This window comes from Erigeron canadensis, chromosome 1 (genome assembly GCF_010389155.1).
Source record: "Erigeron canadensis isolate Cc75 chromosome 1, C_canadensis_v1, whole genome shotgun sequence".
NCBI classification, from domain to species: Eukaryota; Viridiplantae; Streptophyta; class Magnoliopsida; order Asterales; family Asteraceae; genus Erigeron; species Erigeron canadensis.
The window spans coordinates 50,222,807-50,241,995 of record NC_057761.1 but is presented as its reverse complement, the minus strand read 5'-3'; the positions used below and the strand labels follow the sequence as shown (position 1 = coordinate 50,241,995).

Below are 19,189 nucleotides of genomic sequence, written 5' to 3'. Positions count from 1 at the left end.
TTATGTTTTAATTCATTTTGTACGAATGCTCCATTACATATAATCTAACAACTAATATTTATGATGATAGACGGTTTGAAGCCACTTGAAAATGACGTACTATCACATGTCGTAGAACAAAATTAAACGACTTGTAAATTATTTCCGTTACAAATTTACTCGCGTTAGCGTGTCTACAACGCATGGGTACTAGTCTAATACTAAAAATATATGTTTAGCGGTCAATCTAAATCAACCGCTGGTTATCCTTTTTTGAACCCGGCCTTTTCATTATTATTACTATTTTTTTATTATAAAGTTAGTTTCGATTCAGATTCAGACATGTTGAAGAGAATTGTAGCCAGCTATTTGCTGGACCTCCAATCCTCTCCACGTAAGAAATAACGAAACCCAACACCAGAATCTTTTAAAAATACCCCTTACCAAGCCACAAAAGTGCATTAAACACCGATTTATAAAACATTGTTCCGCTCGAATCATTTACGGCTCAAGCCTGTTTATCAGCGTCATACCGGGTTAACTTTAAACCCGTTTCGTTTTCATTACATTTAAGTCGGTCCTGATTTTCTCAAATCGTCTTCAGCTCCGTCGATTCCGATATCCGGCTAAAATATGAGCGGCCATGATTCAAAGTACTTCTCAACAACCAAAAAAGGAGAAATACCTGAACTCAAAGAAGAACTCAATTCTCAGTACAAGGTATATATATATATATATATATATTCACGTATGTTTGATGTATACAGTGACTAATTATCTATATCTATAGATCTATGATAAAATTTTTTTTTTATGTATTTGATCCGATATCCTGTTAGCTAGAATTCGGAATTTTTGTAAATTTGGTTTGATCCGCTGGTTATAATGACAGATCTGTTATTTTGATTAATGAGTTAATAGATGAGAATGCATTTCAAGTGTTTGTTCTGGGCCCAAAACGTTGTATTTAGTAGAATCGGGTTTGCTATTCAAACATTGTAATGTAATGACTTTATGTGATTAATACAATCTAAAAACAAAATTTTGACTAACTTGAATTGTGACTTATTTTTTTCATAAGAGTATGTCGTTCGAAAGTCTTAGCTTACATGTCACAGTGAAGTAAAAACACGCATAATTTAGACGAAACGGGCTTTTCTTAATGCCTGTACTGGTGTGCATTGCGAGGTGTGATGGATTGGTATTGCGAAACTGGAACATCGTCAGGCTTAATTACGTGTAGTTGCACTAGTTATCTGCACTATTCTAAGTTCATCCATAGAGAAGTAATTAACGATTGCAACTACAGGGAAGTTGAACTAGATTGTTGTATTTTTTTGAATTATCATAGATGTCAATCACAGCTCTTTGCATATACGTATTGGTATATTGAAAAGCTTTTGCATTTTGGGGTGTTTTGGCTTCATTTATGTGATTTGAGGCACATGTATGTGTCAGGATCTTGGAGCAAAAACAGCAAATTAATTAAACTTTCAGCTATATAATTTGGACACTGGCTTCCATGCCCTTTTAGCGCTATAAATAGTCCTTTTACAAAGCATAGTTGAAATTACTTGAGTGAGATAAACTGGTAATTAAAATGCGTTCTTTTCGGAATCAAGTCATGTATTAACCAGATCAAGTGTGCTTCTTTTTGTAACGTTCTTTTGTATGAGTGGAGCTTTAAGATCGCTAGGTTAGTAAGTGAATATGGATTGAAGCTATGTTACTTTGTGTAGATTTTCCATGATTTTCTTAAATCACTGGCCCTGTACATAATTATTATAGACTTTCATTAACATTTTGATGATTGTGATGGCTCCTAGACATGAGTGGCTTACTTCTACTTTCTGCTATGTAGATCACATAAACATATCACTATATCAGAAATGTGAAAGTAAAGAAACTGGCCAAGCCTTATAATGCGAGTGTCACATCATACTTGCTGCTGACAATGGGGTTTCCCACTAGGGCCCAGATCTTGTGAAGGGGATATATAATATATTCGAGTATTTTTGTGAAAGTCCCAAGTTTTATCTTAGGCATTCGAGTTACCTTAGGGGTATGAGTAGGATAGTTTGGCATTCAAATAAAAAAAAATCATACTTGCTGCTTATTGCATACAGCCCGATACTGTATATCAAGTTGATTTTATTGATGACTAAATTGGGTTACCTTTAGCTCATTGATTTGATCTAAATTTTTTTTGTTATTTAGGATAAGAGAAAGGATGCAGTTAAGAAGGTGATTGCAGCTATGACGGTTGGGAAGGATGTTTCCTCACTTTTCACAGATGTCTTGAACTGTATGCAGACTGAAACTTTAGAGTTGAAGAAGCTTGTCTACTTGTATCTCATTAATTATGCTAAGAGTCAACCTGACCTGGCAATACTCGCAGTTAATACTTTTGTGAAGGTAAGAAATAAGATAAATTTGGTTTTCACTTCCACACGGTGGTTTCCGTTTATAGAGTTGTCGATACCAGTTTAGGCAAACTTTGACATGAAGTAATTATAGATACTTGAACAAGTGAAATATATCGTATGAGTTGCTTCTGCATAAGATTACTTGGACATAGGCTGTTCATGTTTTTTGAAACCCTTTGAGGCCGAGAGGTGTTGCTATCTTATAAGTTGTAGTGAGCTTCATTCTTGGTCCAGCCCAACTGGTTTCCTGACTGTGCGATTAAAGATCTGTTATTTTCTTGGTAGTTGCATTTTTCTTATATTCTTCGAAATCCTACTAAGGGAAATTTGTGATAAAAAGTTGAAAATTACAACCTCCACCATGAAAACATGTTGAACACCACATTTAATGTTTGGGGGATGTTTAATAATGACAAGTTATGCAACAAGTGGCCTTACAATTTAGAATTAGTATATATCTGTGCTTGTCAATATCTGGTTTTAATTCATGTTTATAAATATCTGAACTCGATTGGCTAGACAATTAGTACTTAGGGAAAATTAGTCTAGCGGATTTCACTGTTGTGGCGTTAGCTTATGGTCGACAAGTCTAAAAAGTAACCTTTTCTATATATGGAACACGTATAGATCGGACATTTTATAAGCTCTGCGAATGATTTCAAATTTATACTGCCCTTTTCTCTCTCGCTCTCTTCTTTTTTCAATTGCTAAGTTGATTGAATCTTTGTTTGATAATACCCAGGGCTTGTATCTATTACCAAAATCTCCCATTTGTATTGTATGTGCCTTTAACCAGTTTCACTGGCATCACTATTTGACATCTTTATTGCTTTATGCATACAAGCTACATATCTTCAGGCCTTCTGTAATTCTTTGCTTGACTCCTAAAATGTGTCATTTGTTACTTCCCATTATTTTTTTAATTACTTTGCATTTGCATCTTGTATATGTTGCAATAACAAGGGTGCACATCTTTTGCACTACTTCCTAAGAGGATTGCATGAAATGTGTGTTGACAGGATACACAAGACCCAAATCCTTTAATCCGGGCTTTGGCTGTTCGAACAATGGGATGCATCCGAGTTGATAAAATTACGGAATATCTTTGTGATCCCCTCCAAAGGTGTCTTAAGGTCAATGTTCTTGTTTTTATCTTGTTCATCTTCATTTATTAAATGATTTAAAGTATGATTAATGTATTAGAAATTTTCTAACGCTATGTTTTTTGTGTTATTTATCACCAGGATGATGATCCTTATGTTCGAAAAACAGCAGCTATTTGTGTTGCTAAACTGTATGACATCAATGCTGAGTTAGTTGAAGACAGGGGTTTTCTTGATGCTCTCAAGGATCTAATCTCTGACAATAATCCTATGGTAGTTGCAAATGCTGTTGCAGCTCTTGCTGAAATTCAAGATAACAGCAGTACACCCATCTTCGAGATAACTACCCATACTTTGTCAAAGCTGCTTACAGCTCTAAACGAGTGCACCGAGTGAGTGTTCTTCTTATGTACATCTCTAAATGGCTTGTCCCTTTCTTATTAGAAGTGACAATTTAGTCCATTTACTTGGAATGTTTTTTTTTTGGGTTGTGTTCAATCTCAAATAGGTCCTATATAACATAGCTTAAACTTGAAGTGGTCAAATAGGTGAAACTCACCCAAAGTCAATTTGAATGTATACAACATCCAATTCGTTTTTATTTAAAGATTTTGATTTTTTTGTAACCATTTTATATATAAACTCATGATTAACGTATTATATAAAAAGGACACATGGTAACCCAATCTGGCACCGACCGTTTCTACCAAGTACTAGAAGTGACCTGTTTCACTTGAACCTGTTATGATCATTACACAACCTGTGCATTTATATATTTTTTAGTTTTCTTTACTATAATATAGGTGGGGTCAAGTTTTCATATTAGATGCTCTTTCCAAGTACAAGGCAGCTGATGCCCGTGAAGCTGAAAATATCGTAGAACGAGTTACTCCAAGGCTGCAACATGCAAATTGTGCTGTAGTTCTTTCAGCTGTCAAGGTACTTTATTTTGTATTATCTTAAATTTCTGCTTTTTCATGATCCTGATCATTATCATTATCTTCGTAGATGATCCTTCAACAAATGGAACTCATCACTAGTCCCGATGTTGTCCGCAATTTGTGTAAGAAAATGGCTCCTCCTCTTGTAACATTGCTTTCCGCAGAACCCGAGATTCAATATGTTGCATTAAGAAACATCAACCTCATTGTACAAAAGCGGCCTACAATCCTTGCCCATGAAATTAAGGTATAATACTGAAATGATTCAACGTCTGCGTTTTTGGTTGACTTGGTCGTTGAAGAGGTTAGCATCTAAACTGCCTATTTTCTAGGTCTTCTTTTGTAAGTACAATGATCCCATCTATGTGAAGATGGAGAAGTTAGAGATCATGATTAAACTCGCTTCAGATAGAAATATAGACCAGGTTTTGTTGGAGTTCAAAGAATACGCCACAGAAGTAGATGTAGATTTTGTCAGAAAAGCTGTGCGTGCCATCGGGCGTTGTGCCATCAAGTTAGAGAGAGCAGCTGAACGTTGCATTAGTGTTCTTCTTGAGCTGATTAAAATTAAAGTTAACTATGTAGTTCAAGAAGCTATTATAGTGATCAAGGATATTTTCAGAAGATATCCGAACACGTACGTTATTGAAATTGTTTCCAGTCTTTCCACTATGCTCATAGAAGTGGTGAGTATAACATATGACTCTTAATTGGATCTCTCCTTGCAGCTATGAATCTATCATCGCCACACTTTGTGAGAGTTTGGACACATTAGATGAACCGGAGGCTAAGGTATTGTGGATAATTATAAAGGTCTTGTGCAACGATAGAAACTTAGCAAGCTTTAATAAACTTTTTTCTTAATGTTTTCTCAGGCATCCATGATTTGGATAATTGGTGAATATGCAGAAAGAATTGATAATGCTGATGAACTTCTTGAAAGCTTTTTGGAGAGTTTCCCCGAAGAACCTGCGCAAGTCCAGTTACAGCTGTTGACTGCAACTGTCAAACTATTTCTTAAGAAGCCAACTGAGGGACCCCAACAGATGATTCAGGTATTCTTCGTGTTATATGCTTATGGGGCTATATTGCAAACGTGATCTATAGTAATCACAAGAAGACTTTGTCTATTTGAGAATGATCGTATTTAAGACCTCTTGAAATGAAGGATGTAATCTTTAGATATATTTATGGAGGCATGACATGCTGCTTTGAAAACATCAACCTCAATTTTTACCCATTGATTATGATAATGGTAGATGCCCAAAAGTTCAAAACTTTAACAGGCAGTTTCCTTTAAGGTGTCAACTATATTAAGTGTACGATATCTTAATCAAAGCATGCCAAGTGAATCTTTCAAACTTATATATTTCTATTTACATATGTATAGTTTCAAGGTATACAGTCTACTCTTGTCTTTGTAGGTTGTATTGAATAATGCCACTGTGGAGACTGACAATCCAGATCTACGAGATCGGGCATATATATATTGGCGTCTTCTTTCAACAGATCCTGAGGTTGGTTTTCAGTTTTTCACATTTTGCTGGATATTATTTTCTTAAGCCACTGACTCAACATCCATGTTGCTTTTAACCCATAACATACAAAAATTCAAATCTTAAAAATCTCATGTCCATCGTCTCTAAATCAAAATATACGGAATTTCATAATTAAATTTGTTAAAACCTGCAACATTGTATGCATCACCTGGCGAGCAGTTATGAAGTGATCATTACTTATGCTAGAAACTAGAGTCGGAAATTTGGACCCATATACTTATAAGTGGGTCGAATTTGGGTTGTTTTTTGTGTTTGACTGCAAAAGTTACCCATAGTGTACTTTTATTTCATAAAACCTTTTAAATCATTTTATTTGAATAGTAGATCAATACCGAGATAATATGATATTTGTATTCGTTTTTTTCAGATTTATATATTTATGAATACTTGGAGAAAACTGGACAAAAAGTTTTCAAGGGCAACTAAACCGTACTCTAACCTGTACCAAAAATACTTGTTTGACGGGTTACACTAGTTGTCCAACCCACACATTATGCTACATCTACGAGAAATTATAGGGGATGTAGAATGTTTGTCTACATGTCTCTTGTGTCGTTTATGTATATTAGTAGCTGACTGTCAGTTTTTTGCATTTTCTATATCTTAAATATAACAGTTCACAAGCTATTACCATCTGACATCATGACCTGCATTTCATATCTCAGGCTGCAAAAGATGTTGTTTTAGCTGAAAAGCCAGTGATAAGTGATGACTCAAATCAGTTTGATTCATCACTCCTTGATGAGCTGCTCGCCAACATTGCTACTTTGTCTTCTGTGTACCACAAACCCCCTGAAACATTTGTAACACGTGTGAGGACCTTACAGAAAACAGAAGAAGAGGAGTTTCCTGAAGGTAGCGAGGGAGGGAATTCAGAGACATCATCTGCACAAGTTGCTGATAATGGTGCATCACCGCCGCTTACTTCAGGCACCTCACAGTTTGCTGCAGTAAAGCAATCAGCTCCTGCTGCTCCCGTGCCAGATTTACTTGATCTTATGGGTCTTGACGGTGATGCTGGTGGAGATAATGCTATTGTAGCAGTCGACCAGCCAGTAAAGCCTACTGGGTAAGTTAGGCACTCAGATGCAGATCAGAATCAGCTTGTTAGAATACATGATTGAACTTAGAGATGGCAAAATGGGTATGCTGGGTACATAGTCACAACGGGCTTTTTTATTGCCTGGGTTGAAACTGGTCAGGTTGTATTAATTTGAAACAAATTTTTGGCTAAAATTTCAAAATGTTTGCTAAGCAGTAATCGTTTGAAATGCGATTATCAAGATGATATTATATATATGTACATGATAGTTTAGTTTCCTGAATAAATTTTCAAGGAAGTTTGATGTATTAAGAATACACTTTCGGAGACTTTCAACCCGTTGACCTGTTCTCTGTTTAGCTGAAAAGCATCTCATTTGACTATAGAGATAAAAACATAACGCAAATTGCCTGATTTATGAGTAAGGGGTGAAATTTGCTGCCTCTAAATGAGTTCAAACAATAGGAATTTTGTCTTACAACAACACTTACCTTGCAGGCCTCCACTGCCAGTTTTATTGCCAGCTGCAACTGGTCAAGGTCTGGAAATCAGTGCTCAAATGGTACGAAGGGATGGTCAGATATTTTACAGCTTAATGTTTGAGAACAACACACAAATTCCACTAGATGGATTTATGATTCAGTTTAATAAGAACACATTTGGTCTTGCAGCTGGTGGACCCCTCCAGGTATCCATTATTGAGTATTGACTCCAATATGTATATCTACTATTTCTATATCTTGTCAATGAACGACATATATCTGTAATCAGGTACCCCAAGTGCAACCAGGAACATTGGAAAGGACCCTTCTTCCTATGGTTCTGTTTCAGAATATAGCACCGGGTCCCCCAACCTCGCTTTTGCAAGTTGCTGTAAAGAACAATCAACAGCCTGTGTGGTACTTTAATGATAGAGTCTCGTTGCTTGCATTGTTTATGGAGGATGGAAGAATGGAACGTACCACCTTCCTTGAGGTAATATGTTTTTTCCTTTTTTTGGTTTTTAAATATACTCTGTAGAGAAGCACAATACATAAAGGCGAAATTTTGACTTTGGAGATTAAATGAATTTTAGTATATCATCACTAGGTGTACAGTATCTTCTAGATCTCACACTTCAGATGCACTTTATCTTTAGGCTAATTTTAGATGTTTTGCTTTTGTTCATATACATCTATCAAAATATCTTAGTATTAAATGGTTTAACTTTGGAATGATGGTGCTTGGCTTTTCTTAATAGGAACTATCCTAGCTGAAATGTAATTATGTAAAATACTTTTCCTACCAAAATTGAGTTGTTTTTGGCAGTTGGTGTCAATTTCATACAATTTCACTAGAACAGTGGTTTATCTGCTGTGTATCCAAGTAAAATAATTCGAGATTCAGTGACCCGTTTGCTTTTTATAGTCATGATCTAAGTTGTATGTAAGCTAAAAGTAGAATTGTTGGCCATGAGTCCTATCACGACAAATTTATAGCATCAATTACGTTTGACTTTAAAGGTCAAAGGTGTACCTGATTTTCTTTTGAAACTTGTGTGAAACAAAACTAAGTCTTGTCTCTGTGATTGCAGACATGGAAGTCATTGCCCGATTCCAACGAGGTTTCAAGAGACATTCCAGGGATTGTGATAAACAATGTTGATACAACCTTAGAACAGTTATCAGCTTCAAATATGTTCTTTATTGCCAAGCGTAAAAATGCCAACCAAGATGTCTTGTACTTATCAGCCAAAATTCCTCAAGCTGTCCCTTTCTTGATTGAGCTTACAGCAGTTCTCGGTGTTCCTGGACTTAAATGTGCCATCAAAACTCCGAACCCTGAAATGGCTCCACTATTTTTTGAAGCACTGGAAACCGTCTTCAAGAGTTGATTTCTCAGTTGGCCCCATCTTGGATTTTCTTGTTGGGTTTCTTTCCCAGGGTCTTCGCTTTCTGTATTAGTATATGTATAGGCATAGTTAGTTCTGACTTGGTGATGAAAAGTTTTTATCTCACCGTGTTTTTGGTGAATTTTGTTGATTTGTAATATCTGTGGTACTGAATTGGGAAGAGTGAGATGGCAGAAATGCAACATATATATATTGTGGGATGCTGATTGGATCTGTTTTATGTGCTCATACCGTTGTGGGTAGAGGTGTACAAAAAAACCGGGTTGGAACCCGACCCGAAACTGGTCAACAACCGGGTTTGACCCAAACCGGTTTGGGTTTGACCCAACCCGGTGGTTACTAACCGGTTTGGGTTTTCGTTTTTGATTATCGGTTAGAGACCTGGTTGAGATCGGGTCGGGTTCGGTTTTTAGCCAAAAAAACCGAGTCAAACCCGGTCAATAACCGATCAAAGTTTGACCCCAAACCGGTTTCAACCTGGGTCGGGTTGGGTCAAACCCGGTTTTGGTTCCGTTGACCAAAAAACATGTTTGGGTTCGGTTTCGGGTTGGGTTGGGTAGAAACCGGTTTTTGTTCACCTCTAGTTGTGGGCATGTCCCGTACGTATATGAAAGAAAATTGTCTTTTGGTTCATTTTTAAGATTATTTTTCGTTTTGTTTTTGTTTTTGTGTTTATGTATGTGTTAGAAAACTTGAACAAAACAGAGTATCATCTTCACTTCGCCACCATCTATGTACTTGAAGGTTCAGTCCAAATTTTTTTGCATCCTAGAAGGTTCAGTCCAAATTTTTTTTGAATACTACACGAATATATGCATAAAAATTAGAGTAATGAAACCGTTCGCTTTTGATAAAACAGAAAAACCATTCTTAAAGACAATGTCATCAGTATGAAATCTTAACTGCCAGCTGAGCACTCAGTCATCCGTGTTCAACTAAAATAACCAGTAAACAAGTTTAAACAATATGTACACTTTAATGTCAACGATCTTATAAAAGAAGTGACTGCTTGCATCGCTTCATCATTGATTCCATAAGTATAGATATCTTAACATGTTTCTTTCTACTCTTCGCACCGTCTAGAACTGAGTTTGTGGACCTATCAATCTCTTGAGTTGTCCAATGTATCGTCCCTTCTAACCACTAGCCCATACAATTATTGACTTTTGGTTAGAAAATATTTGTATCAATTCCTCCAACCGTGAAGGTAGGCTTGGTTTGGAGAGATTTGAATTGTCTTTGGGTTTGTCAGATTCCTACGGGAATGGTTCTCGTCCTTGCAAATCTGGTTCCGAAACAAACCCTCTTGGCCATTTGGAATCAATTATTATCTAGAATGTAATTAAAATCCTGATAAGAAATTATGTAAGAAATGATTAAAGAAAGCGATATGTTTGAAGATGCTTCATGATTTAATTCAGCAAATGGAAAATGGCATAGCTGGGCAATGTATGTTACTGGTTGGCTATTGATTATATGCGCAGTGTGAAAATTGAAAGGATAGACTATTGGAAGGGGTTGCAGGTTATGGGTTCTATCGCTAAAATTGTGAAGATTTGGCATGGGCTTATGGAGTGAAGAACGCTATTTGTTGAAAATCATTTGGTTAAGGTTTTATGGCATATAGGTGTCGGATTGGTGTTAGTAGATATAGTACTGATTTGTATTTGTTTTTTTGTTGGATTTGATGTATATCATAGGAGTTTTTCGTTGTCTAACTAGGTGTTTGGGAATGTCAAACTGAACATTGAAAATAGTTTGTAACGTTGCTTTGTATATATAATTACTTGGCATATTTAGAAAAGAAAGGGGAAAAATGGAGGAGCAAATCCTTTTTGTACAACCGACCATATAGTGTAAAAGTGTCAATTTTGACCCATATACCCTAAATGGGTCAACTTGGGTCACCTTTTAACTTTGACGGGTTAACCAAATTGGGTTAAACGGTTGATACGTGACCTAAGTCCATGCAGATAATTGGGACTTTTTTCTCATTTAGTAGTTGAATGTTTTTATCCACTAATATTGAATATCCTATGGGTTAATTACCGTAATCATATAGATCACTAGGCCATGTTCTAATCTTCTTATTATCGGGCAAGGCCGTGCACAGGAGAGTTAATATAGGGCTCAAGATCTGTCAGGACACAAAATATTAAGGGGCGTTTGGTTGCAGAAAACACACCAACTGGGTTGGAGCATTGGTTGGAGCTCATGCCTCTGGAAACAGAGGTCATGAATTCGATCCTCATGCCTAGCAAGGCTGAAGATCCTTTTCTACCTATGGGAGAACCTGGAAGCAGCCTCTCTACATTTGGTAAGGGTAAGGTTGTCTACATATCAACATCCCCATACACCGTCGAAGACGGTATTGGGACCCAAAATCCGTGGAAAACGACATTGGGAGTTACCTTACTTTACTTTTTTTACGTTATAATCATAGTTTTCAAAGAATGTTTTCCAAGAAAACAAAAACAATGTTATTCATTTTTTCATAGATAATTTGAATACATCTTTTTCTTGTTTTCCAATTTCATTTCCATTTTTCATTTCATTCCTCCCATTCACCTCACATTTCTAACATGTTTTTTAGTTTTCTAAATTTTTATTTGTTTTCTAGAAAATAAAAACTCCTTATTTTCTAAAAAATGAAAAATGAAAAACTATAAAACATTTTCTACAACCAAACACGCCCTCATGTTTTGTAGCTTTAGGTTTCTAGAATTTTAAAAATGAAAAGTAAAAATCGATAAAGGTTTAATTTTCCATTGAAAAACTATTTTGAAAAGAGTGTTTTAATATTCTTTTATGTTTTCTTAGATACACATTTTGAAAAACTATAATTTGATCACGTATTCTATTTTTTATGTTTTCTTAAAATACAAAAATAAAATAAGAGTGTTTTCCAAAACTAAACGCCCATTAGTTTGAGTTTCTTGTTTCTTTCTATGTTCTTGAGAGATTGACCATCTCGAATCGGTCTCTATCAACGTTTATATAAAAGCAAATGTGTCTAACATGTCAAATAGGTTAAAAGTCATAATTTAAATGTATAAAACATTCTTAATCACGTTATTTTAGAAGTCATAATATTTCATAATTACATATGTTTTGCAAGTATGTTTAGCACGTGAAGCATGTTTATGGGTAGGACCAACCTAGCTCAACCGTTTTCACCCATTACCCAACCCATATGACCCATCCATTTTACCACCTCTAATCATGAACTAAGACACCAAACACTATCACGCTGTTGAAGTGTAGTTTGAAGTCAGGAACAACTAATGGTTTTGAAAACAGGGTTGAGTGGAATGAGACTTCAAACGGGTATTAACTTCTTACTCTGGCTCTTTAAGCGGGTATGAATGAATTTACATTAAACAATCACATTTAAGGACTCCCATTTAACCTATAAATCTTTAAAAGGATAAAATACAATCAGTAACGGCACTGAAAATAATGATACTGGAACGTTCAGGTGACATGATGGATGGTTGTTTTTTTACCCGCAAACAATTTACTTCTTTCCAACAGGAGAAAAAAATGAAGTTCTAGACTTTATTAAAAAAATTATTATACTATGTCAATAATGATCTAAATCCTTGGATATAGTTGAATTAGCAGATAAGTATATGCATTATTATAGACTTTGGGGCTTTGGGCAACAACTTCTTCACTTTTAAGCTATGCTTATAATTTGAACCATTTACATAAACACAACCCAAATTGACCTGTTGGTAAGTAAACTGGATGAAATTGCCTCCGCAATTGATGTTACCTGAATTAAGAGTGTGTTAATCACCTCTTTTTTTACTGGCCGTCAGCATGCTTTCACGCTTCCATTGGTAAGTGAACTAGTTTCGCTTTCAAGGATTCTAAATGACTTTCAATCTCAGTCAGATCTTTTTTGGATGCTTTATGAGACTAGCTTTCTAGAGATATTTTCTCCATCTCAAGTGTCAACACTCAACACTGCTCGATCCGTTTGGTCCAAGGTGCCTAGAGGTAATCCCGATCTTTATTTTACAGTAGTTTCATTTAGTAATGAGAGGAAAGCTCATTTAGATTTTAGACCAATTATTAAGCGAGGAGTGAACACCACCAGGTCAAAATATGTAACCCCACCAGGGAGAATATTAGCGGCGACGTCGCTGCTAATATTGCGGAACCCATGTTTGTAATGGTAAATCTGATGAAAAAATTAGCGGGGCCCCTGTCAGTGTCAGAGTATTAACGGCGACGTCGCCGCTAATACCCTGGTGAGGTTGACCTTTGCTTGGTGGTGTTACCCCGTGCCTTATTAAGTTGACTCCAATGTGATTTTGATCCAAATGGTGCCAGATTTCTAATCAAAACCCACTCACATATAATACTTTTTTTATATATAATATCCAAAATCGAATAAACATATACATTGAGGCAGAAGTGGTGTTCTGACAATCTAACCTTTATCAGGCAAAAAACATTCTGCTTTGTATCGATTAAAAAGAACTGCTGCAGACATCATCAGATATTTTGACCCCGTGATGAAGTCCAAACTACTCACGAAGGTTGTAGTATGGATTTTCAACAGACTGGCAGATGACTGATCACAAAATACTGGTCGAAACACTCTTTGGAGCATGATCCTTTTTTATATGGATTTAATGTGGAAGCTCACCAACAATTCCTGCACGCATTGCTGCACCAGAACCTCCAGTACACTCGATAAACAATTTTATTACGAAATGAACGAAAAACAGAGAATACTTTCTTTTTTCAAAAAAAGAAAGCGTAATTGGTGACCTACACCAACTAGAATGTGAATCTCATCAAAATGAATAAACGGAGTTCATCTCCTCTGTATTTAGAGGCAACCAACAATTAACACATGAACATATTTCAATAACACAAGTCTGACGTAAATACCATACCGTTATGCCTGATAGCATACAATTCCTGCACGCATTGCTGCACCAGAACCTCCAGTACACTCGATAAACAAATTTATTATGAAATGAACAACAAAAAACAGAGAATACTTTCTTTTTTCAAAAAAAGAAAGTGTAATTGGTGACCTACACCAACTAGAATGTGAATCTCGTCAAAGTGAATATACGGAGTCCATCTCCTCTGTATTTAGAGGCAAACCAACAATTAACACATGAACATATTTCAATAACACAAGTCTGACATAAATACCATACCATTATGCCTGATAGCATACTGACATAAAGAGCCGAATCTTTCATCAGGCAAAAAGGGACAACTGTATCATCAATTCATCATACTTCCAGAAAAAGAGAAGGGAGGTTGACTGTTTACATGTCAAACATTTAAAATAAGACAACTTTGACACAAAAGTGATTGCTATCATCTAAAGACCATTTATTAAATCCTTGACAGAAACGACAGTTGATTCTCAGGTCATAAAGCATACTGGCAAAAAGTAGCCGTTGGTCACATCTAAAAGCATAGGGTAAATATTAGATGTGAAGACCACAAAATTAGTATATGTTTCGCTGACAGGAAGGGTCGATTCTTGCATCATAAAACAATCCAGCAAAAAGGGACATCTACATCATAAAGCATACTAACTGAAGGGACTGATTATTTACATGTCATAGCAGAGATATTAGACAACTACCAAACCATCGATCAATATATAGAACATGGAACATCATCATGATATTACACGTTCAAGGTGTAAAGACAATCAAAAGTCAGATATAAAGGGTCTATTCTTGCATCAACAAGTATACTGGCGAAAGGGGACACAAACATCAAATTACCAATAGCAGAAGGGGTCCATATTTACATGGTGACAGAAGGGTCCATAGTTCCATAACATCGAAAAGCACACTGATGAAAAAGATCCACAGTTACATCGGAAAGATACAGACGAAAAGGGGTCATAATGTCATATTCACAGGAAAGCGACAGAAAGGGTCCATAATAGCTCACCGGCGATCTTACCAGCTCGCGGATCATATAAAAGGGTCAATTGTTATACATCAAAGCATATACTGACTGCAAAATGAAGGCCGATATAAATAGACAACTAAAAGGTACCCCCATTTATTTCAAGATAACCAATCAACTATTGAAAGTTGGGAATTTTAGGCGACTATGCTGGTGCTCCTGCTGCCATTGTTGATGGTTTATATATATATATATATATATCAATGGTGAGTAAAAAAAAATTTTGAGCTAAAAAAGCCCTAAATCATGGAAAATTGACAATAAACGATATGAAGAAAAAAAACCTAAATCAAGAAAACTTGATTCAAAGTAGAAACAAAAAGTAAAAAAATGCATATTGCAAAAGGCTAAATGCGATAATTTTAGAAAAAAACCCTAAATGCAATGAATGCAAACAGAGTTGAAAATATAGAAACATAGACAAAAATAAATAAATCTTGTATCTGTATATAATCATTATACCTGATAGCATACCGATAGAAAGGTCTATTGAGCAACATAAATCCGATAAGAAACATAGGTTTCACAAACTCTAGATGTCCAAAATGACCAGGGCACTCGGCCATATTAGCAACGCAAGTTTCACATTTTAGCGTCATATCTATAGTCCCACGCCTTGGGTCACCAAGTCCTGCCACCTTTGATTCCCCATAATTTTTTTGACACAATTTGCACATACTCAACAACAAAATAATAATAAGAAAGAAAGGTCAAAAAGGTGATCCTGGATTTTCTTAACTTATGAGGCTTTAGTAAATGCTAGCATTGAGAATATCTTTAAACCAAATAAAATAACTAATCATTTTGGGACTAAACTGGGTAGAGTAAAAAAACGGGTCTATATGCTCTGACATGTCTCGTTACAGGAAAGAAGATAGGCTTCCTCTCCCAACTTGTCATTAACAAAAGCTAGCATTGCAGATTCTTATAATCCAAACAAAAATGTTTCTTAATACAATATAACTTTACAAAGCTGGCTCTCCACAATCCATATAGAATCTGATCCATAACAATTATGCTTTGTATTTAAGAAGCGGCGTATAGCTATTCAAATACCAAAATCGATGATAAGAAAATGATCATTTCAAATAAGGTCAAGAAAGTGATTCCAGTTAACGCACTCACTTTCAGAATTTGTTATTATTGTATCATTTATGAGGCAATATTAAATGCTTGCATTGTAAATACATCCAAATGCAAAAAGATAAATGACTTGCCTTTTCGGGACTAAACTGGATAGAGTAAAAAACATGTCCAAACAGTCTGACATGCTGTAAGGAGTCAGAAGTTAGGCTCCCTTTCACAACATGCCATTAGTTAATGTAACATTGCGGATGCTTATAAACCAAACAAACAAACGACTTATCACATAGGTATTAAACTGGATAGGGTCAAAACGGGTCCATAACGGGTCAGAAGTTAGGCTGTCTTTCCCAACTTGCCATTGGTAAATGCTAGCAATACGAATATAACTATACCAACCAAATATACAACAAATCATTTTAGGACTAAACTGGATGGGTCAAAAACAGATCCAAAAGGTCCGACATGTCTCGTAACAGGTCAGAAGTTAGGCTGCCTCCCCAACTTGCCATTAGATAATGCTAGCACTGGGATACTTTTTAACCAAACAAATAAACGACTTATCATATGGGACTAAACTGAATAGGGTCAAAAATGAGTATAAACGTCATAACGGGTAAGAAATTAGGCTGCCTCGCCTGACTTGCCATTAGTAAATGCTAGTATTCCGGATACTTTTAAACCACAAACAAAAAAGCAACTTATAGTTTTAGGATTAAAATGGATAGGGTCAAAAATGAGTCCAAACAGTCCAACATGTCTGATAAGTGAACAGGTATATAGTGTCATAAACAAGTCAACAACACATGCTAACTTGTTGCATAAGCGGGTCATGTTATTTCTGATATCTCAATAGCCCATTAGAACCACAATCCACTTACTAGGATAAGACCAAAACCTGGCTGACACATGGTCAGGTTTGGCTAGGTCGACTTTCAAAACCCACGATATCCCGTTGATCAAACCAGTTAGGACCAAAAACAAGGTTATGTCACTTTTTCAAACTCTAGAACCAATGTCACTTTTCCAAACTCCACAACTACTACCAGCTGAAAATGCTAGCTCTGCAGATACTTTTGAACCGAACAAATAAAGGACTTACCGTTTTGGGACTAAACTGGGTAGGCTCAAAAACGAGTCCAAATGGTCTGAGACATGTCTCCTAACGGGTCAGAAGTTAGGGTGCCTCTCCCTACTTGCAAAAGGGAGCTAACTGTGTCAGACATTTAGAGTTAGACAACTTTGACACAACTTACTGCAAATCCTCAAAGTGATCACTATGATGTAAAGACATACTAGCCCATTGATTAAATCTTTGACAGAAACGTCGTTTCTTAGATCATGAAGCATACAGGCAAAAAGGGACGATTGTTAACATTTTAAAGCATACTAGCCCAATGGGCTCATTACCAGATGAGAAGACATATTTCTTAGACAGAAACTGCCGATTTATACATCATAAAGCATACCAACAAAATGGGACAATTGTTACATCATAAAGCATACTAACTAAAGGGACCGATTGTTTACACATCACATCATAACAGAGGTACGAAAGAAATACCATACCGTTGATCAATATAAGGTACATCATCATGCGATTACAAGTTCATGGTGTAAAGACAATCACAAGTTTGACAAGCAGGGTCAATTCTCACATGAAGAAACATACCGACAAAAAAGGACAAAAATATCAAATTTCCAATAGCAAGAAGGGGCATTGTTACATTCGAAAGCATGACAGCAGGGTCCACAGCTACATCAGAAAGCATACCGACTAATAGTCTCGAAAAGCATACCGAAAAAAAGGGTCCATAGCTAATCAGCTACATCAGAGAGCATACCGACAAAAAGGATCCATAACTTATCAGCTACATCGGAAAGCATACTAACGAAAAAGGTCCATAGCTTATCAGCTACATCTGATAAAATACAAAGGAAAAGGATCCATAGCTTATCAGCTACATCAGAAAGCATACCAACGAAAAGGAGATAAAGGGTCCATAGCTTATTAGCTACATCCGAAAACGTACAAACAAAAAGGGTCCATAGCTTATCAGCTACATCTGAAAGCATACCAACAAAAATGATCCGTAGCTTATCAGCGACATCGGAAAGTATACCAACAAAAAGAGTCCATAGCTTATCAGCTACATCTGGAAGTATACCAACTAAAAGGGTCCATAGCTTAACAGCTACATCGCAAAGCATATCAACGAAAAGGGACCATAAAGGGTCCATAGCTTATTAGCTACATCGAAAAGCATACCGACAAAAAGGGACCATACTTATCAGCAACATTGGAAAGCATACCAACGAAAAGGGTCCATAGCTTATTAGCTACGTCGCAAAGCATACCAACGGAAAGGGTCCATAATAGCTTATGAGCTACATTGGAAAGCATACCAACAAAAAGGTTATCAGCTACATAAGGAGCATACCAACGAAAAGGGCCATAGCTTATTAGCTACATTGGAAAGCATACCAAAGAAAAGGGTCCATAACTTATTACTACATTGGAAAGCATACCGACAAAAAGGGTCCATAGCTTATTAGCTAAACCGGAAAGCATGCCCACGAAAAGGGCCCATAGCTTATTAGTTACATCAAAAAGCATACCAATGAAAAGGGTCCATAGCTTATTAGCTACATCGGAAAGCATACCTACGAAATGGGTCCATAGTTACATTGGAAAGCATACCAACGAAAAGGGGCCCTTAATAGTTCATCAACGTGATTACCAACTCAATGGCAAAACGGGTCTGTAACAGGTCAAATTTTAGGCTGTCTTTCCCAACTTGCCTTTAGTAAATGCTACCGATATATTTAACCAACCAAATATAAAACAAACCGTTTTAAACCTGAACTGGGTAGAGTCAAAAACAGGTCCAAAAGGTCCGTCATGTCTCGTAACAAGTCACTATTCAGAATTCCTCTCCCAAATTGCCATTAGAAAATGCTAACATTGTGGTTACTTTTGAACCAAACAAATAAACAACTTTTGAACCAAACAAATAAACAACTTGTTAAAAATAAACGACTTATCATTTTGGGACTAAACCAAATAGACGCAAAAACGAGTATAAACGGCCCGACATCTCTCGTAACGTGTCAGAAATTAGGTTGTTTCTCCTGACTTGCCTACTAATCTAGCATTGCAGATAATTTCAAACCACGAAGAAATAAACGACTTGTAGTTTTGGG

At 36.2% G+C, this 19,189-nt stretch overlaps 1 protein-coding gene and 1 long non-coding RNA gene across 2 annotated transcripts; one reads left to right on the top strand and one right to left on the bottom strand.

The window, feature by feature from the left end:
• Nucleotides 1-460: 460 nt before the first annotated feature.
• Nucleotides 461-9,167, top strand: LOC122601753 (beta-adaptin-like protein B). The gene is made up of 14 exons (XM_043774495.1): nucleotides 461-699; nucleotides 2,197-2,394; nucleotides 3,425-3,538; nucleotides 3,650-3,900; nucleotides 4,312-4,447; nucleotides 4,517-4,696; nucleotides 4,782-5,086; nucleotides 5,178-5,241; nucleotides 5,325-5,504; nucleotides 5,874-5,966; nucleotides 6,674-7,077; nucleotides 7,549-7,738; nucleotides 7,822-8,025; nucleotides 8,624-9,167. The coding sequence occupies exons 1-14, from the start codon at nucleotides 613-615 to the stop codon at nucleotides 8,921-8,923; spliced, it is 2,706 nt and encodes a 901-aa protein (XP_043630430.1). The 5' UTR covers nucleotides 461-612; the 3' UTR covers nucleotides 8,924-9,167.
• Nucleotides 9,168-12,517: 3,350 nt separating this feature from the next.
• LOC122585020 lies at nucleotides 12,518-15,190 on the bottom strand. The gene is made up of 2 exons (XR_006321640.1): nucleotides 13,388-15,190; nucleotides 12,518-12,940 (listed from the first exon to the last, which is right to left on the bottom strand). It is a non-coding gene; the product is annotated as an uncharacterized LOC122585020 (long non-coding RNA).
• Between the last annotated feature and the right edge of the window lie 3,999 nt (nucleotides 15,191-19,189).